Here is a 20,971-nt window from a genome sequence, read left to right as displayed (position 1 = left end):
GAAGCAGCCCATTTCTGGGATCCAGTTCAGCTACTGCAGGGGAACTTCTGCAGAACCACCCGCCTGAGCTCCTAACAGTGCGGTAACCCTGCCGTTTTGCGAGATTATACTCTTCTGCTTTGCTCCTGCAGGTGGACGACTTGGTGATGTCCTTACCCCTCTCCCTGGAACTGGGAGCGATAAAAATCTACCAGAGCGGGTTGTCCACGGCGGTGGAGACTGATTTTGGTGTCTTGGTGACCTATGATGGACAACACTATGCCTCCATCTCTGTCCCGGGCACCTACATCAACGCCACCTGTGGCCTCTGTGGGAACTATAACAAGGACCCTCAGGACGATACCCTTCGCTCAGACGGGAGGCTGGCGGTGTCCGTGCTGGACCTGGGGGAGAGCTGGCGAGTGTACCACCCCGAGTGGAAATGCTCCCCAGGCTGTTTAGACAACTGCAGCTTCTGTGATGCGGCGATGGAGTCTCTCTACTTCACGCCCGACTATTGCGGCTTCATCAACAAGACCAACGGCCCCTTGTGGGAGTGCGGGGCCATTGTGGACCCTACGGCCTTTGTCCACAGCTGTGTGTATGACCTATGCAGTATCCGGGACAACGGCACCAGTCTCTGCCAGGCGATCCAGGCTTACGCCTTGGTGTGCCAAGCCCTTGGGATTCCAGTGGGAGACTGGCGAGCCCAGACAGGGTGTGGTAAGTCAGCATGTACTCCAGCCAAAAGGCTGCCCTCGGGAGGTGGGAGGAGGTTTCAGGGGCCTGCAGCAGACTCCTGTTGAGGTGAACACCCTGCCTGAGGTAAGTCAAGAGACAAGCCGGCAGGAACTTGACTGACGCAGCCAGATTTGCAGGGAAAGCCAAACAGTCCCTCCTTTCAGTCCGGAAATGCAAGACGAGAAGGACAAAGGGAGGCCTGAAGGAGCCAAAGGGCAGTTAGAGTGTTGAACAAATAGAGGGAAATTCGAGCGCCCAGCGGAACGCCAGGCTGGTGTCGCGCATGGTGGCTGAACGCAAGTCAGGGCTGGCTAACGTAACGACTGTTGCCATCTGGTGAGATGCTAACTCAAGGGCCCTCAACCCGCTTTTTCTTTTGCCCCACTTTTGTCCAGAGGTAACTCAGCTGACACGGTTATTCCTGATTTACACCACAGTGAGTGCAAGGAGAATGGGGCCCCATGTCTCATACTGCAGGGTGTAGGCCGCCCTTCCTCTATGACGTGTCTGACTCCCGGAGTGCAAGGGCGGGGGTGGGGAGACGTCACCTCAGAACAGAAGAATAATCTAGAGAGAAAGAGGGTATAATGGAGGACGTTCACCTCGCTCTCTTTGAACTGTCACCTACTGCCAGGGATGCTAAAGCTGATGCACCCAGTGTGCGTTGGCAACACAGGTATCCTAGTTCAGAATGGCAGAAGGGGCACGGTTGCCTTTTTCTGGGCTGCCATCGGCAACCTGTCTCACTGGTTAAAGCAAGAGGGTAAATCGCCTCTGCCGACCAGCGGGTGGAGCTGGGTCAACCACAGAGCAGTTGGGGGAGTAATAGTCATTCGTCATGGCAATCTCGTTATGTGGCATTGGAGACGAGAGACAAGGTAGAATCATAAAACCCTAGAACTGGAAGGGACGTTGAGAGACTAAGCACTGTCTAGACCATCCCTGACAGGTGTCTAAGCTGCTCTTAAATATCTCCAGTGACGGAGATTCTACAACCTCCCTAGGCAACTTATTCCAGTGTTTAACCACCCTGACAGCTAGGAAGTTTTTCCTAATGTCCAAACTAAACCTCCCTTGCTGCAATGTGAGCCCATTGCTGCTTGTCCTGTCCTCAGAGATCAAGAACAATTTTTCTCCCTCCTCCTTGTAACACCCTTTTAGGTACTCGAAAACCACTATCATGTCCCCTCTCAGTCTTCTCTTTTACAAACTAAACAAGCCCAATTCATTCAGTCTTCCCTCCTAGGTCACGTTTTCTAGACCTTTAATCCATTTTGTTGCTCTTCTCTGGACCTTCTCCAGTTTCTCCACATCTTCCCTGAAATGCGGTGCCCAGAACTGGACACAGTACTCCAGTTGAGGCCTAATCAGCGCAGAGCAGAGCGGAAGAATGACTTCTGTCATCTTGCTCACACCACTCCTGTCAGTGCATCCCAGAACGATGCTGGTTGCTGAAAGAGGCAAGCTTATGCAAAGCTCTTCTTCAGCCTTGGCACTCAAGACCCTGTCTCTTTCCCCTATGAAAGCTGGTCCAATGAAGTTATTACCTCCTTGTCTCTCTAACATCCTGAGACCAACCTGGCAACAACACTGCAAACAATGCTGCCTGAGGATAAGCGAGAGAGCAGTAAGGGACTGATATTAAAGAGAGAGAATCCATATAGTATGTCAGCGATAATATTGAATACTAATGTCTGGTTTCTATTTACCATCACCATACTTCCTTTCTGTCTGTTCATCATTGCTATGCATAGGTAGACGGACAGGCAGATATGTTTGCTCGCTTATCGTTATGGTATATGACTGCCTAATAATAATAATGGTCCAGGAGATTAATAAGGAAATAGTCATAATTAATAAAATCACATAACAGTTTCAGAGGGGTAGCTGAGTTAGTCTGTAACAGGAAAAACTTAAAAAATAACAAATAGTCTGGTAGCACTTCAGAGACTAACAAAACACGTAGACGGCATCATGAGCTTTCGCGGGCACAGCCCACTTCTTCAGATGACTGGAGAGTTGGAAGTCCAGAACCAAGAATAAATAAGGGAAGATGGGGGAGAAGGGAAGGAGGAAAAACTTGGAGGGGAGGGGAAAAAGGACATTGGGTAGATAAGTTTCAAAGGGATAGCCGAGCCAGTCTGTAAAAGGAAAAACTTAAAAAACAATAAATAGTCTATTAGCATCTTAAAAATGAAATAGTTAAAAGGGGCTGACATATTCCATTTGATATATTCCTCCTGCCACCACCTGAATGGTATCTGGGTCCATAAAATTCTCTAGGAAAGTCTATGCCTCAGCCCCTAGTCATGCCTGATTTCTCTTCGTCTCTTCCCGTTCTCTCAGGGGAATCCTGAGGATTTGTGGGGCCCTATGCAGTACTGTTGTACTGGTACCCCTCTGCCCGACAACAGCCCGGGTGTAGGGGAATGTTGATATTTTTAGAGATGTGATTTTATAATCTTCAGCGACACTCTAATGAAATAGTTTTCAAGCAGATTTTAAACCAAGGTCCTATAGAATGACACGGTAAATTCAGAAACTGACAGTATGTACTTGGGGTTGGCAAATACCCCAAATGTTTGGGTGCCCTACTCAGCTGCATATTCTGTGTATGAGTAAGGATAGCTCTGCAGTCTCTCTCCTCTCTGATTTCTTGTTTCCTCCTCCCCCTCTTCTCCTCCTCCCCTCCCTTCATCTCTTATTCTTACCAGTTGATGTTTCTGTAGTAGGAAACACTGCTGTCTGCACAGCCTGGGGTTACACTGTAGTGAAAGTCAACAAAGCAGCTATGGAAAACACGGAACCTTCTTACCGAACGGTTTTGCTCCCTGTGGGGCTTTGCTTGCTTTGCTGTAGCGTTTGCTCTTCTAGCCCGGCTGAGTCAGGGGACAACCCCAGGAGAGAGGGGGAGCCCAGATGAGGAGCTGTGGGAGAGAAACTCAGGCTGCTACGTGATTGCAATGGGACAGGAAATGCAATGGGTGGGAATGGGAGAAAAGGATGGTTCATGTGAATTCTGCACTACTGAGAGCCCCATTTTCATCTCTCTGCTGTGTGAACTAGGCACAGCTACACTGAAATCAGGGTTAGGTGATAGCAGCAATGGTGGCTAAAATCTACACTTGGGTGCAAAAGGGACAATCTGTTTCAATGCAGATTTATGCCCCCAGAGGCTCAGGCCTATAGCAGAAAACGGTCCCCAAAGCATGAGTTGCCTTGTAACAGTGTCTCCTCCACCTTCCCCCTCCTAGCCACGGCTGTCCAGTGTCCAGAGTTCAGCCACTACTCGGTCTGCACCAGCAGCTGCCCGGCGACGTGTTCGGCTCTAACAGCTCCGCTGTCCTGCAGCTCCCCTTGCACCGAGGGCTGCGAGTGCAACGAAGGCTACGTCTTCAGCACGGACCAGTGCGTCCCCCTCCACCAGTGTGGCTGCGACGTGGACGGCCGGTACTATGCCATCGGAGAGTCTTTCTGGGCCACCGTGGACTGCACGGTGCGGTGCCGGTGCGAGGACGGGGCAGAGATCAGCTGTGTGAACACCACCTGCCGGGAAGGAGAGGTGTGCGCGGTGGAGAACGGCTATCGGGGCTGTTACCCCAAGCGGGAGAGCTTGTGCTTGGTGAGCCAGAACCAGGTGCTGCAGTCCTTCGACGGGGTGGCCTTCGTGTTCCCCCCAGAGCATTCCTACACCCTGCTCAAAACCTGCTCTGACCGGCCGCACTTCCTGGAGGTCGACATCAGCAAAAAGAAACCCGAATCCAGCCCTAGCTGGCTACGACCCCTGAGGATCCAGGTGGCCGGTCAGGAAGTCAAAGTTGGAGGCAGTAGCACATCTGATATCAAAGTAAGAATCCCCGCAAGGGGCAATCTTCCACAGAGGGGAAGGGAGAAGGGCGTCTCTCTCTGCTGAGAGAGCTTTGTGCGTCCGTTGCGTGTTCCATCTGAGAATTGCTGAACTCTTTACACATGTGACTCAACAGAGGCACGTCATTTGTAACCAACTCCACTGCAGGAGCTAATGGTGAGCGCTGTGGTGCCCCCGTCCCTGGAGGTCCGGTAGCAGGCCAGATGTACCGTGTGCTCAGAGGCGTTCCAAGCATGAGGCCTTTAGGCTGTAGCCATGGGTAGGTGCCCACATGTGCCCAGGGTCTGAGGACTGACAAAAGATTGCTCTGCTGGGGCCATTAGAAATCAATGTTGCCATTACTCTAGGCAGGATGGCTTGAGGTTATAAGTGGTGAACCCACAGTTCCTTCTCCAGAAAGAGATAATTTGTCCCCATTTTACAGAGGGGCAGACTGAGGCAGAGTGGCACAGCTGGGATTAGAATCCAGCAGCTCTAACTCTTCCCACTGGACAACACTGTGAACCCCAAAACATGCTGGTGGACATTTAGGTTGGGATTTTCAAAAGACCTGCCCCCCAATCCCATCCTTAACCTCTGTCCTTTCCAAAGACCTTGCGGGTTTCTGTCAGTAAAACTCCATGGCTGGCCTGTGTCAACTCCCTCAGGCTGCAGGGCTGCAAAATTGCTGGGTAGATGTTTGATCTTAAGCTCTGGGACCCCATGAGTCGGGCGGGTCTCACAGTCCAACCTGAAGCATCTCCACTGTAATTCTACAGTCCTGAAGCCTGAGCCCTGCTCAACCGAGAAATCCCAGCTGCAGGTGGATTATTTGCAACCGATTGTTTTGTTCTTCTAACGGAGAGAGGTGAAGGAGGGCGGGCTGGGAGGCTGAGCAGAGAAAACAGATGTTCCAGAATGAGACAGAGCATGGAAGATGAAGGGTTTAATTTGTAGCAGGTCCAGATGCCATGTGGGAAAGCTGGTGCTGGGAACAACTGGCCCATGGACAATCTGAATGGATGCCAAGATGAAAGGGATGTAGGTAGAAATCAATGTACAATGCCTGTACTGCGAGTCTGTGGGTTTTATTAAAACACTGCTGTCTGCACAGCCTGGGGTTACAGTGTAGTTAAAGTCAACAAAGCAGCTATGGAAAACACGGAACCTTCTTACCTAACAGTTTTGCTGCCTGTGAGGCTTTGCTTGCTTTACTGTAGCGTTTGCTCTTCTAGCCCGGCTGAGTCAGGGGACAACCACAGGAGAGAGGCAAGGATGCACTTCTGACTCGTGCGTCCTTAACTAACGTCGCTATTGCAAATCTCAGCTAAGCCCCGCTTGCTGAATGTTTGCTAGTGGGGATGGAGGATGCAAGACGCCGCAAGAGCACAGCTTGATTGGCCAAATCCCAGTTGGAGTTCACGTTGCTGTCGGTTAGATAAATCGCTGTTTGATTTCCAGAATGAGCAACCTGGGCCAGGACACATGCATTGAAAAAAAAATCCAAAATCCACGGTGTGACCTACAAATTGTCCCTGCAACCTTGTTTTGAGCAAGAGCTGCTTACAGATGAATGGGCTCTAGACACATGGGTTGTCAAGCTGGCTGCAATTCTTATTTATTCAGACTCAAAATAGATAGGTTTACTTGCCACCAATGCCCGCATGGAAGGGGTGTTGCTGTTGTACATGCAGCTGTGTGATACTCTTCCACAGCCCTACCACTGCTTTGCAACACGCTGGGGAGTGTGCAAGCACATCCCTGCCCTCTGCTGGTTGCAATCAGAACGGCTCTCCTGTGTGTCAGAGGCTCCATACTGCTAATGGGGACTCTCCTATAGCTGAAGTGTAAGAGACCTGTGCTTTTTCTTGACGGAGAATTTTGGTTCTAGATCAGGTTCTTTATGCATATTGTGGTAGCACCTAGCAATCCAACCATGCACATGGACCCCACTGTGCATTGCACAAACATGGAGTAAAAAGTCCCTGCTCCCAAAGTGTTTGTAATACAGACATTGTACTGTATGCTTCCCAGATGGCCAGGGGCTTGTTATAAAACAGCCTCAATTCACATTCAACCGGATTGGCCTACTTCCTAGCTACGAGGGGCCCTCCCTTATTGTCCTGTTTCTTCCGCTAGCTCTTCCGTTTGGCTCTCACCAGGGTGATGTAGTGTGGGTCAGAGGTTCTCGTGCTGCGCCATGGGGCTGGTCACACGGGGACTGTTTTCAGGCAGCACGTGGGTTTGGTTTAAGGAGCAGCAGCGTCATGAGACCCTATGATAACTTAGCCCCCCTTGAAGTGCTCGCTGTCCATTCTGCGTGGGCTGCGGGAGGAGGGGGCAGTACAATAGCACAGCATGGTGCCAGCGGTGGGATCGGTGAGCATTCCACACCCACCGTGCGCTTCCGTTGCAGGTCAATGGCTATGACGTGGAGCTGCCGTTTTTCCTCCCCTCCGGCCAACTGGAAATTTACCGCAGCAAGAACGGCACGGTGATCGAGGCCGCGGGGCTGGTGAGTATCCAGTACTCTACCCTGGGCGTGCTGCAGATACGCCTCTCGACCACCTACTTCAACTGCACCGGCGGGCTGTGCGGCTTCTACAACGGGAACAAGAGCGACGAATTCTGCTTCCCCAACGGCAAGTGCACGGACAACCTGGCGGTTTTCCTGCAGAGCTGGACCACCTTCGACGAGATCTGCAACGGGGAGTGTGGGGACCTGCTCAAGGCCTGCCACAACGACTCAGAGCTCCTCAAGTCCTACAGGAGCCGCGCCAAGTGTGGCCTCATCAACGACCCCACCAACAGCTCCTTCCTGGACTGCCACGGCGTGGTCAACGCCTCGGCCTACTACCGCACCTGCCTCTTCCGCCTGTGCCAGAGCGGGGGGAACCAGTCAGAGCTCTGCGACTCGGTGGCTCGTTACGCTAGCGCCTGTAAGAACGCTGAAGTGGAGGTCGGCCCATGGAGGAGCTTCAACTTTTGCCGTAAGTTGGAGAACGTCTTCGGTCGGCGTTGGGTGGGGAGAGCTGTTTGTTTTCATAGTGGCTTTTCGCCAATTTCAGCTTATTCAGATGAGCACCTGCGTCTGCCCCATTAGCATCATAGTAAAGTAGAGTCTTGTGTCGCAGAGAGAACACATTTGTACTTGTCTGGAAGAATTGGCAAGTAAATGGGCAACTTGTACAAATTAAGAACATAATCTTGTTTGGACACCAAGACACAAAGCTGTTGCTTTTTTGTGCTCGGGCTATTTTTTAAGCCGTTCCTTTCCCTTGGAGAAAGAGTCCTCCCATTAAGTAATTGCATGATAACATTTCATGAGACATCAGGAGTTTTATTACACTGGGTACGAGTGTTCCAGAACTGCAGATGGATTCTAACAATAGTGGAAGCCATCAGCACAGGGTAATTTAGATAAGTCATGTTGTTTGCTACTGCTGTCAACTTGCCGTTGATGTTACAACATTCATAATTCAAAAGCAAATGTAAAAATACCACAGTGCAGAAGTACATAAGAGGCAATGAACCAGCCTTCATCTCTCCGAGAGCCTATGGGAGTCTGTGGAAGGGAGAGGGAAGGAGAGGCAGCATGGTCTAATGGGCAGGGCCCTCAGAGTCATATGAACTGACCTTCTATTCCTGGTTCAGCTTTGTGACCTCGGACAAGTCACGCTCTTGCTCTGTGCCTCTATTTCCCCCTACCTTTGTCCAGCTTGCCTATTTAGATAGTAAGGGTATGTCTACACTACCCCGCTAGTTCGAACTAGGAGGGTAATGTAGGCATACCGCACTTGCAAATGAAGCCCGGGATTTGAATTTCCCGGGCTTCATTTGCATAAGCCGGGCGCCGCCATTTTTAAATCCCGGCTGGTTCGAACCCCGTGCCGCGCGGCTACACGCAGCACGAATTAGGTAGTTCGAACTAGGCTTCCTAGTTCGAACTACCGTTACTCCTCATGGAAGCGCTCCAAGAGTGTGGGTCAGCAGCCAGTACCCTGGGTACACAGCTGGCAGCAGAGCACCGGGCGTGCAGGGCAGCACCTGGGTCCTTGGGCATGCGACTGGCACAGAGCCTGTGGCGTGTGGGGAGGCAGTCGGGACTCTGAGCGGTAGGCCGGGAGCCTGGGGGTGCTGCAGCACCCCCCACAGCCCTAGTTCCCATGCCTATGCTCTTCTCCAGCGAGGTACTGAGTGCCCAGAGCTACCGCTGACACCAGTGTGGTTAGAGAATGCTCAGCATCTCCCAGGACATGGTGCTGAGATCCGGGAGATGAGACACGCATGAATACACGAGGGATGGGAATAAGGATGTTAACTGCAGTTTAATCCGCTAATCGATGGGTTTTCCATCGACTCGTCGATTAGCCGATAAGCAAGGGAGCTGCAGCAGGATTAGCCCCCAGCCCTGGGAATAACCCCTCTGCCTTTTAAATGTATGAAGAGCCAACAGACTCTTAATACATTTAAAAAGCTGGCGCACAGCAGGGGGGACGCTGCGCGTGCTGGGATAGCTGATTTCCGGCCTGCGCCGGGTCCCCCCAGCTGCGCATCTGATTTTTAAACAGCAGAGGTGCAGCGTCTGGGACTGGGAGTCAGCTGATTCCCAGCTCACACCCAGTCCCCGCTACCCTCCTGCCTGTCCTGCCCCCCTGCGGAGATGGTGCTGGGGGGGAAACAGCTTTTAAGCTGGATCCCTCCAGCACCGGCTCCTGCTCCTGCTCCCCCTGCTCTGATAGAGGCAGCAAGGGGGGGAGTGACTAGTCGAGGGACTAGGCGTCTATCTGATAAGCTCTTGCTTATCGGATAGTCGAGGAGTCGCTTCCATCCCTAGCTGGGAAGGTGCCGAGAGGCGGAGAAGGCGGGAAGGATTCCCAAAGGCAGAGGGGAGGTGGAGTGGATACGCAGAGGGGCGATTGGTCCCGGTGCAGGGGACGCATCGATCAAGAGTAACGTGTGGAGCTGAGAGTGGGTGAAAGCGACGAAGAGAACGGGAAGGCAGAGGAAGTAAAAGGAGAAGGCCTGGGGATACGGGGCACTTGAAGGAAGGGCAAAGAGCCTGGTTGCCACTTGCTGGGGGGTATTTGGCAGCCGGGGGGGGGCAGTAAGTGCTGGGCGGGGGAGGAAGGTGAGTCTCAGACAAGGTGGCAGCTGAGAGCTGAAGGCCGGAGACAGGGCGGAAGGTGGGAGCGCAGCGTCTCTGGCAGAGGCAGCTGTTTCAGATCGAGGTCAAAGGGAAAGGGAGAAGGACAAGACCAGAGAGATGGGGTGGAGGGGGAGGGGGCTCTGAGCGGGAGGCCAGGGGGAGAAAGTCCAGGGAGATTCTCAGGCGCCAGAGGGCAATACTGAACTGGGCGGCGGGAAGCCTCTGCAGAGCCGAGAGGATGAGCAGAAACCAGCTTTCGAAGGCCGGGTGGGGAGGGAGGAGTGGGCGGCGGGAGGTGAAAACGGGACAGGGAGGCGCAGGGGAGTGGCGGGGGTGGCGCTGTTTTCTTTTACAGTCCCTTGTGCGGCACAGTCCCCAGCCCCCCGCGCGCCCCTGGTGTCATCCTCCGCTCTGACGTGAGTCGCTCTGGTCGGGGAGCGAGGCCCCTTCCTCTCCGGTAACGCTGACGCTGCCTGTGCTCATTGCCTCCAGCTCTCCAGTGCCCCGAGAACAGCCACTTCGAGGAGTGCATGACCTGCATGGAGACCTGCGAAGCCCTGGTCATCGGCCCCGTCTGCGTGGACACCTGCACGGAGGGCTGCCAGTGCGACGAGGGCTTTGCCTTTCAAGGTGCCCAGTGCGTCCCCAGGAGCGAGTGTGGCTGCAGTTTTGAGGGGCACCAGCTTTTCACCAACCAAACCTTCTGGATGGACATCGACTGCCAGTTCTTCTGCTACTGCAACGGGTCCGACAACAGCGTGCACTGCGAGAACATCTCCTGCAAGGACGACGAATACTGCCTGGAGGAAAACGGGCTCTACTCCTGCCAGCCCCGCACGGACGCCTCCTGCATCGTCTCCGGCTACGGCCACTACTTGACCTTCGACGGGTTCTCGTTCGACTTTCAGAGCAGCTGCCCTCTGGTCCTTTGCACGACCATCTCCAGGCAGCGGGTGGAGAGGTCGGATACTTTCCCACTGTTCACTGTCACGGCCAAGAATGAGGATCGGGACCCGTCCCTGGCCCTGTGGGTGAAACAAGTTGAGGTGAACGTCTTCAATTACAACATAGTCATCCATCGGGCCTACAAGTACACCGTGCTGGTGAGTCGGCTGGGCGGGGAGAGGGGTGGTGGGGCAGGCAGCAGGCGGGACTCAGCTGAGCACAGTACACGCGGCCAGCTAACGGGGGCCAGGGCAGGAGTTGAGGCTAAGCTGTAAAGTTTTGGTAGATCCTCACTGATGGTCTGAAGTCCCCTGCAGCTCTTGCATCCCACACGCATCCTGTCTCCACAATTCCTATCGTTCCTATCTGCGCATGCTCGGCTGCCCGTTTCGGGAAGTTGCCTGTTGCCTTCACTTCCTTAAGGGGCCTTCTGTTTTCACCGGTGCCGCCGCCATCGCTTTCCAGAGACAGTGACGTGTTTGTGCCCGTAGCTGCGGGGAGTAACGGTGCAAGGAGGCGCTGCAGCACCTCAGGTTTTGTACCTGGAATCTCCACTTCTAGCCCTGAGCTGGGGTCCTGGCTGTCAACCTGCACCCGCTGCCACCCAGCGTCCTAGCCACCGGCCCTGCTGCCATCTGGGGTCCTGTCCGCTGGGCCTGGGGCTCTGCTCTTGGCCGGTGCCTAGGACTCTGCAGCCACCTCCAGATGTGGTCCCAGCCTGGGGCAGGGAGGGGCGTGGGCAGTCGGGGGGGACACAGCTCAGCACCCCCCCTCCCGAAAATGATTCCAGTGCTGCTGTTTGTAGCCGTGCTCTCTGGAAGGGTAAAGCCCCAGCAAGTGACCTTGGAGGGCCCACGCCCACAAGCTATCCAAGCGTTTCCCACGCACAGGGGGATTCCACTCGGGCGCTGCACGAGGAGGGAGGACTTGTTGGGTAACTGGGGTTTTGTCCACACGTCGAAGTTCAAAGCGCAGCCTGGATGGGCCAGGAGGGTGTCTCTAGCCTTTGTTGGGCAGAAGCTGGGAACAGGCAGGGGAGGGATCCCTGTTGTGTTCCCTCCCTCTGGGGCACCTGGTATTGGCCACTGCCAGCCGACAGGACACTGGGTAGATGGACCATTGGTCTGACCCAGTCTGGCCGTTCTTATGAGCTAATTTTAATACGGCTACGTTGGGTACCAGTGCAGTGAAGCGGCAGCAGCAACTGATTCAGCATGAGTTAGCCACCTGCGTCGTTCCCTGGGGTCTAGGCAGGCTTGTTCTACTGTAGCTTCACTGCTCAGGCACTCGAGGTGGCTAGATCAAAGCTAGCTCAGGTCCGTCTACTCGAGTGGCAGTCGCACCCTGTGACTCCAGTACAGACATCCCTGTTGCGTAGCTGGTTTCTTGGCACCGTTTACCCCAGTCCTGGTACAGAGGTGCTCACAAACAGCATGCAGGGTGGAATAGGGAAGCCCAGTCCGGAAAAAGCGTGGAGGTAAAATATAGCCTCCTCCAGGGCTTCATCCAGGCTACAGTCGTTATAATTATTATTGCTTTCTTCTTCTGAGAGCTGCATCACAATCCACGCCTGGCCCACAAACGAGGTGCCTCTCCTAAAACAAATGGCATCCCTGCATCCTGCCTTTGAGTCCTCGCGGATCAGTAATCTCTCCTGTGTCCTTGCAGATTAACAACGAGCGTCTGTACCTGCCCTTGAAGCTGGGCCAAGGGAAGGTGAACATTTTCGCCTTCGGCTTCCACATCGTGGTGGAGAGCGACTTCGGGCTGAAGGTGGTCTATGACTGGAAGACCTTCCTCTCCATCACCGTCCCGCGGAGCCTCCAGAACAACACCTATGGCCTCTGCGGCCGCTACAACGGCGATCCCAGCGACGAGCTGGAGACGTCCGCCGGGCTGGCGGCCTCCAGCGTCAACGACTTCGGGCAGAGCTGGGTGAAGCGGGACACCTTCTGCCAGGTGGGCTGTGGAGACCGGTGTCCCACCTGCAGTAAGGTGGAAGGGTTCTGGAAACCCCAGCAGCTGTGCAGCCTGATCCCCAGCAAGAGCAGCGTCTTCGGCAAGTGCCACAGTAAAGTCCACCCCGGCTTCTTCTACAAGAACTGCCTCTTCGACACCTGCATCGATGGGGGAGCTGTCCAAACCGCCTGCAGCTGGCTGCAGAATTATGCCAGCACCTGCCAGACCCAGGGAATAGCCATCACCGGCTGGAGGAACTTCACCTCATGCTGTGAGCAGAACCTCCCCCTTCTCCCTTTGTCCCTCTGAATCGGTTGGGGGAGCGTCTGCTTCTGGGCGAGATCCTCAGCTGGTTTCACCCTCCCCGTGGGCTGCCAGCCGGAGCGGGGCCCCGTCTCCTCCTGGGGCCACAAACCTTGGAGGAGCAGGCAGCCAGTGTGAGTTCCCCACCGTCCTGGGGGTGGTGGGCCTCCTGCTTCCAGCTTCTGCCTTGGGGTGGTGGGTGGCAGGCTCTGATTGTGGGGCTCCAGCCTCACAGGAACAGGCTCCATCTCCAGACCCCGACCTGAGGGTCCTGGCTCCTGCTATATGGGCTCTGGCCCCAGGATCCCCCATGGCTCCGACCCCTGCTGCATCAATGACCTGGGCTTGCCACCCGCCTGCTCCCATTGCCCCTGGCCCTTCCTGCCTCCCTCCCCGCCTCCCCAGCTTGCCACGGCTGAGTAAATCTGGTGTGAAAAGGGATATTGGCGTGTGCGTTAATTCTGCTCTCCAGGGCCTCCCAGCCAGCTAGCAAGTCTGCATCTGTGAAAAGCGATATTAGCCATCACATAGCTATCACTCTTCACAGCAGCAGACGCAAGGAAAAAGCAACCTCCTCCCCCCCCAAAAAAAAGACAGAAGAAACAACAACAAAAGACAACACATGCAAAGCGCCTGATTTGTGGTAGTGTCTGTTTCAGTCCAGTAACACATAGAGACAAGTGTACATTCTGTGTGAGTTTGCCTAAAACCCCAAACCCACAACCCTACACAAAAAAATCACAATGATTTGGACACAGACATGTGCCTGTTTTCTTTTCCCAACGTTAATTAGGGATTTTGGGAAAAGTGGTCAGAGCAGCCACCAGAAAGAGGTGGTGGCTGTCCTCTGAGGCCACCAAAAGTGTGGTTGTGAGAACCCCTAGATACCGCTGTGCAGGGTTGAGTCTTGCGAGACAGTGTTTCCCAGTGGGTAGGGCACAGAACTGGGAACCAGGACACCTGAGTTCCCTTTCCAGCTTCCTCACTGGCCTGTGGTGTAGAACGTCTCCTCTGTAGAACAGGAAATGTTTTGGAACGTTCTGAGATGCGCGGATGGTGTTGTCACGGGGGATGAATAGAAGCGCCTTGCTGTCTGGCTTTTGAGGTGGAGAGGTGGTGAGCATGGAGATGAGGAATCCCGGACACTCGGGGGAGTCTTAAGGAGAACCACCAGGGTTAGGTCCCATAATAATGACAAACCCCAAAATAATGGCTTGAATGGGACTAGTGACAAGAGACAGGGAAGAAAAATAGCTCAACAAACAACTCAGCGTGAAAGAGATGAGTGCCAGCGTCATGGGAGATTATCTCTCATGTCAACATATTCATAAAGGAAATGGAGTTGTGGGAGGATGAAGTATGGGGCAGCCACTAAATCGGTTGGTTTCCTAAGCACTTGGCAGGAATTACATTTGCCTTGGGTAGTTCTCCAGGCTTGTTGGGAAATGCTGGGCCTGTCGGTGTAATAGTCAAGGGGCATTGTTTGTATGTTAGTCTACTCAGGTGCTAGGATTAGCGACCTATTGGGGTTGATGCAAGGAGGTTTCTAGCTTGGTCTCCCCAGTCTGGAAGAACAGGGTTTTTATTCTCCTGAGAACCGAGTTAGCAGCCTGGTGCTACACACGCCGCCGCCTTCGATTCAGCCCTGTCTACACTGCAGATGCAACTGTGAGAAGTGACCCCTAATCGGGGTTCAACCCACTTCTGCAGTCCATCACATGGCGAGACCATGGGTTTGGTACCAACGCATCTCCCCACATGGATCCTATTGCAGCACTCCAGCCTGTACTGCACACTAGCCCTTCGCTGTGTTTTGAACATAGGCTAAAGTCTGGTGCAAACGAAAACTTAAACCAGACATCTCCTGGGTCTGGAACGTAGGTACGGTCCAGTCAGCGCTACAGTCGAGAGCCATGGTTGTAAACGGGTTAGCAGGCAAGTGAGTTATAACCGGATTCCCCGGTGTGACTGTGTTGGTAGACGGGCTGTTGGTTTGTGTTTCTGTCTGCTCAGGTCTGCTCCCGAGCCGGCTCAAAGCACAACACGTTGGCATGCTCGGGGACCGTCTTTCAGCCATGTTCTGCGTGGTGTGCGCTGGGCCAGCAGCCTCTTGTGTGATAACCACATCACAAAACCTGCAGCTGGGCCTTGTGGCGTGTTTAACAACAGGGATCTGGCACGTGTGGGGTGGGCACTTCCGTGGGAGTTGCTGGGGCTCAGCTCTATTTGGAAGCCAGTCCCTCCAAGCTAGGACTGTCTAGCCAGCTCTGCCGGGTAGCTCAAATGTATTGTGAACAGGGCCAGGGATCCTGTCCATGCGAGTTCAGCTGTCGGGGACCTGTTTGCAATAGGGTCGCACCCCAGCAAAGTCCGAGCGTGGCTCGGGTGGCTAAGGAACCTGGCTGAGTTTTAACGCCGTCCCCGGACCATGCTGCAATCTTAGCTAGCCAAGGGCTTCAGCAACAGCCCAGGGATGTGGTGAAGTTCTCCTCTGCGTGACCCAATGGAGGGAGCACAGCCTGGGACTCAGCAGGTGGAGGGTTAATTCCTGGCTCTGCCTCAGACTCCCTGGGCAAGTCACTTATTCTCTGTGTGCCTCAGTTTCACCAGTGTAAGAAGGGGATGGTGCTGTCCTCGGGAGTACTGTGAGGATAAATACATTCATGATTGTGAGCTGCTCAGACACCATCACAAAGGAGGGGGTGGTACGCATACAGATAGGTGGTGCTTCTGTTGCACAAGGGACATGAGAGTATTGTAGCTGGCTCCCCCTATACAGATGTACTTGTAATGGTTGGTCCCAATGCTTTTTCTGTTTAAAAAAAAAAAAAAAGGTGCCGGTACTCCAGGGGAAAAGTTGTTGAGCAAAAAAAAAAAAAGACAGGGTAGGAACCGGCATTGCCCTTTTAAGACACACGGCCCCTTTAAGACATGTGACCCAGCCGACTGTCGAACATTTGGGTACAGAGGTGCCGGTACTGTGTCTGGAGATGCCAGTACTGAGTACCAGGCAGTACCATCACAAAAAAAGCACTGGCTGGGCCAATTGATGATAGCCTACTACTATTGCCTGCTAATTGAACTACTCCTTTAATGCAAGATCTATGCTGAAGGGCCCCACTTCAAACTCCACAGACAACTCACAAAGAGCATAGTTGAATAGTCAGGAGCCACACAGTTTAGAGCATCTTGCGCCTTGCAGCACATCCAAGGAGGGAATGGGTTAACTCCAAAGTTCAAAAGACAGCAGCTATTCTTCATTTGTTAAACAAGAATTTGATTAGTTATATGGAGGGGGAAGATTATGTGTTTGTTCTAATGACACTGCCTGCTATTGTCAATAAGATTACAATGCATCGTTCAATTACACTCCCTCATACATGGAGCTGCAAACCTCTCCAGCAGACAGACAATCTGGCAAATCAGACGAAAAGTAATTTTCATCACTAACAAGATTTAAAATTAAATTTCATTCGTTCTTTTTTTTCTAGTCGCAAAGTCATGACTGAAAACATAATGCTGTCGAGCACCGGGGCGTGCTCATGGCGGCTGGAGCTAGGCACGGCATAAGCTGGGGTTGGCTTCCATTTCTGTATCTGTGAGCTGAACAGCGCAGAAGGCAGGCGAGGCAATGCAGAGGTGGGGACACTAGAGAGAGGCCGGCATGGGTGACGGGAGAGAGATAATGTAGTCTAGTGATAAGGTGCTAGGTTGGCTCTCTGTTAGCCTTGGGGTCTAGTCTTGATTCTGGCCATAGACTAATCACCTTACTTCTCTGTCCATCCATTTCCCCTCCTCTTCCTCAGTCTTATATTTTAAGAGTGTAAGGCCTTTGGGGCAGAGACTGGTTCATAGCATGTGCATTATGCCTTGACTAATAGAGCCCCGATCTTGGCTGTGGTTTCTAGGTACTATTTGAATCCAGAGAAGCATAGAGAAGGAGGAGGAAAAGAAAGCGGTACATTAAGTGAATGTGTTTTGCTGGATTCTCGCTTGCGTGGCTGACATACAGCGGGGTAGTAGTTCTGCTAGCGGGCCTCTGACATAGCCAGACGGAGCCCTACGAGTCTTTCCCAGGCAAAGACCACTGGCCATGCGAGATGGTTTCTGTCCTGTGTACAATGAGGGCTAAGGATGGAAGGCCAACTGTTCCCACCTGAGCTGAGATTGGAGCTTGGCCCTCGAGAGGTGAAAGATTAAACAGAGGGGGACCCCATCTCCCCAACGCTGAACTCACCACGGAAGCCTTACGGGATTTCATGTTGAAACGGAAATGTTTTAAGTGTAGCCGGGGTTGGTCCTAACCAATTGGCGGCCCTGGGCGACTGCCCGGCTCGCCCGTAGGGTTGACAGATGGTTTAAAAAAAAATACTGGACAAAAATGTATCAGGCAATGGGTCTGGGAGTAACCAGAGAAACCTGGGGGGAGGAATTGGGAGGTCGCCCCTAAGACTGGCTCTGTCAGCGGCCCCTTGAAAATGGCAGCCGTAGGTGACTGGCCAGCTTGCCCACCCCTAAGACTGGCTCTGAGTGTGGCTCACGATAACCCAGGGCTGTGCTGATCACCTTACATTAATGCAGCAGCTTCCATCCCAAATGAAGCTAACCTAATATCAAGATGACTTCACTCACCAGTAAAATTCAGCCTTTTCTGGGGTGGAATATAAATTGTGACTTAGCAGAGCAGAACAGCACTCTCCCTTGGTGTTTAGCAAGTGGAGATGAAAGACTGTATCCACATTTAATGCCTAGGGCTCAAGGCATTGGGGAATCAGTCTCTGATAGTCTAAAAAGTACCAAGATCTGAGCTGTCTGGATTCTCTTCCTTGCCTTGATCAATTTCTTCCTTTGTGCCTCAGTTTCCCTCGGTTGTAACATTGAGATAAACGTGCCTTACCCTGCTGGGGATGTATCTTCATCAGCGTCCGCAAGGTGCTTTGCGATCCTTGGATGTGCCAAACTTTGTCTTGCTTCTCTTTAGCCCTTGGAGTTGGGGGGCTAGGTAGCTGAGGGAGTCCGTGCGAACACCTGCCGTTCCACACTATCGTTCCGTATTCGCACGAGAGTGACGCTTGCGGCCCTGCGCTGCTGTGGGGGAGGGGCGATCCGTCCGTCAAAAGTGTTTTCTCCTGCCGGCTGAGCCCTGTGCCTTGCTTTCCAGCTGTCAACTGCCCCCCCAACAGTCACTACGAGAGCTGTGTGACTGTGTGCCAGCCCCGCTGCGCCGCCATCCGGCTGAAAAGCGACTGTAACCATTACTGCGTGGAAGGCTGCCAGTGCGATTCTGGGTACGTCCTGAACGGCAAGAGCTGCATCCTCCCCCACAACTGCGGCTGCTACTTAGATGGCAAATATTACGAGGTAGGATCATCCCCTTCTTCCCTCGTCTCCCTCCTTCCCTTGTTTCGTTCCCCCTTTTTTCCTCTTCAGACAGTGCTGAGTTGGTTTCTCTCCCTGATTCCATAGGGCTAAATGTGCTGCACTAGTGTAAAAAGTGATGCCCATCAGCCGGGAACTGCTCCCCCGTGCAAATCACTTTTTATACTAGTGCAGCACATCCACACAGGGGGCGGGTCCATACCTGTGCAGCTACCCCCTGTAGAAACAACCCACTGCCAGATTCCCATTGGCACTAAGACCTTGCCACGTACCACGCAAGTGTGGACATCCCGATGCTGGCTTCAGGACGGCCGTTAGCAACCGTAGCTTACGCCAGCCCGGTCTGGGGTAGCTAGATTAAAGCTAGTGCGTGGCTGCAGCCAGGCCTTTGCTGGAGTGCAGGCCTGCTCCAAATCTCTTCGGAAAGTGGCCTCAGGCACTTGGGCTCCCAGACCCTGATCCTGTAGCGGGTACCCAATTCTTAAATGACCACCTGTCTGGATTCTCTTTGGAAAACTTACCCATGGCCAAAGCAAGGCCAGAAAAAGATTCAGAAAAGGGCAACAAAAATAATGAGGGGTTTGGAACGGGTCCCATGTGAAGAGAGATTAAAGAGACTGGGACTTTTCATCTTACAAAAGAGGAGACGAAGGGGGGATACGAGAAAGGTCTATAAAACCATGACTGGTGTGGAAAAAGTGAATAAGGAAAAGTGATTTACTTATTCCCGCAATATAAGAACTAGGGGTCACCAAATGAAATTAATAGGCAGCAGGTTTAAAACAAACACAAGGAAGATTTTCTTCACTCAGCGCACGGTCAACTTGTGGAACTCCTTGCCAGAGGATGCGGTGAAGGCTAGAACTTTAACAGGGTTCAAAAAAGAGCTAGATAGATTCATGGAGGTTTGGTCCATCAATGGCTATTAGCCAGGATGGGTAGGGATGGTGCCTCTAGCCTCTGTTTCTCTGCAAGTGGGTGACAGGGGAGGATCACATGCAGATTCCCTGTTGTGATCCCTCCCTCTGGGGCATCTGGTAGTGGCCGCTGTCGGCAGACAGGACACTGGGCTAGACGGACCTTTGGTCTGACCCAGCCTGGCCGTTTTTATGTTCTTAAGATCCCCCCCTTGGCTCTGTGTGGGCTGCAAACTCCCCTGAGCACTCCTTAGGCCAGCTCGCACTTTTTTTGTCTGACGATGTTGTGTGGTGTTGGAAAGTGCCAGGTGTCAATCAATGGGTATAAACACAGGTTGCACACGCGTGCATAGCCGTGGGCGGAGGCCCTATTAACTCTCCCGAGTTTTGGAAACCAAAGTGAGAAAAGCCAGGAAATCAAGAACCATGCCCTCCCCTCCCCCCCATGAGACCCTATACACCCCTCCGCCCCGGAGCCTCAGCCCTTAAGGAGAGCCCCCCAGGAGATGCTGTCTCCTCCCAGCTGGCTCAAGGCTTCCTGTGGCACCAAGAGCTGCTGCTCCGGGTTCCTGCAGGAAAGTCTGGCACACACAGCAGGACTCAGTGCCTCCCTCACCGTTCTCCTTACCTCTCCTTCCTCCTGCCCCCCTGTTCCAAGGAGAGCAGCTGCGGGTTACAGCAGCCTGGGGACCTGGGTGCCCACCACGCTCTCCGCCGCATGAGAGGTGGAGCAGCTACCAGATGACTCTGCTACTGCCGTGTGCCTGCAGCTTCAAGGGACCATTGGACCTGGTGCTGCTTTGCACCACTTTGTGGAAGCAAAGGGACCTCAGTGTCATTTCCAGTCGCTTCAAGACCCCTTGGTGCCACCCTAGTGTTGTAAACTGAGCCTCCGGGTAAATGTGGATTGGTCCCCCTGTGCACAAAAGGCCCGTTTTCCCCTCCTTTGTTTCTGAAGTAAGCACCTTCTGTTTTTTCTCTGTCTCTTAGCTAACAGCTTCTGGGAAGATGGCAATATTGTATCTAAATGAAAGTGCCTTTCAGGGGCTCTCCTCATGGAAAAAAACCGCATTTTAGCGCACACCGTGCAAATTCTGCAGTTTTCTTCCCGGAATTGGAAACCAAATGGTTCCTAAATAAGAATAGAAATAGAGAAAGGAAACACTTTCCATCTGCTATTATTTCTTCTGCCCCTTGCTGCCTCTTAATTGGACAGGCCTCCAATAAACTTTGGGTGTAAACATGAGAATTCTGTTCTGCTCTCTGCCACTGGGGCTGTGGGACGGTGAAATCTTCCTGGAGAATAATTTGTGGGCCCATTTAACAGTTTCTCGCCTGTGTGAGCTACACTGCTGTGAAGCAGGAATGCAGAGTATGTTTCCCTGCCGTTATCTAGAGACGGATCCTAGCATAATTAATAACCTTAATGTATTTAGCCATATAGTCCTTCAGGTTATGTAATATTCATCAGCCTAATCCTTGCAACGGAACGACACGTTTTTAATAATGAGACTGAAACTTCGTCTAGCTTGCAGTAAAAATATAACATAATGAAACTTTAATTCGCATAGCAGCATTTGCATGAATCGGTGTAGCTGATTTCTCCCTTTTTTAAACCCAGGCAACTCTACTGAGTTCCTCCTCGTTGTCACTGATGTAAGTGAGAGGCAGGAGTCAGGCTCTCTGAATCTCATGATGGATTTCACAGGGTTAAAACAATAAACAGCAGAGGAAAGAGAAGAATCAAGAGGA

The 20,971-nt window shown here is 52.8% G+C and overlaps 1 protein-coding gene across 2 annotated transcripts in view; it reads left to right on the top strand.

The window, feature by feature from the left end:
- The window catches only part of LOC102462950 (tubulin-specific chaperone cofactor E-like protein), a 113,837-nt gene that overhangs the window by 67,929 nt on the left and 24,937 nt on the right, over positions 1-20,971 (top strand). For both annotated transcript variants that reach the window (XM_075909743.1, XM_075909746.1), the window contains 6 exons: positions 132-702; positions 3,975-4,567; positions 6,984-7,557; positions 10,209-10,819; positions 12,330-12,891; positions 18,085-18,284. In XM_075909743.1, coding sequence (XP_075765858.1) covers positions 132-702; positions 3,975-4,567; positions 6,984-7,557; positions 10,209-10,819; positions 12,330-12,891; positions 18,085-18,284 — 3,111 coding nt within the window. The remainder of the gene's footprint in view (positions 1-131; positions 703-3,974; positions 4,568-6,983; positions 7,558-10,208; positions 10,820-12,329; positions 12,892-18,084; positions 18,285-20,971) is intronic.

This window comes from Pelodiscus sinensis, chromosome 26 (genome assembly GCF_049634645.1).
Source record: "Pelodiscus sinensis isolate JC-2024 chromosome 26, ASM4963464v1, whole genome shotgun sequence".
NCBI classification, from domain to species: domain Eukaryota; kingdom Metazoa; phylum Chordata; order Testudines; family Trionychidae; genus Pelodiscus; species Pelodiscus sinensis.
Note: the sequence above shows the minus strand (reverse complement) of the source record. Positions and strands in the feature narration are given on the sequence as shown.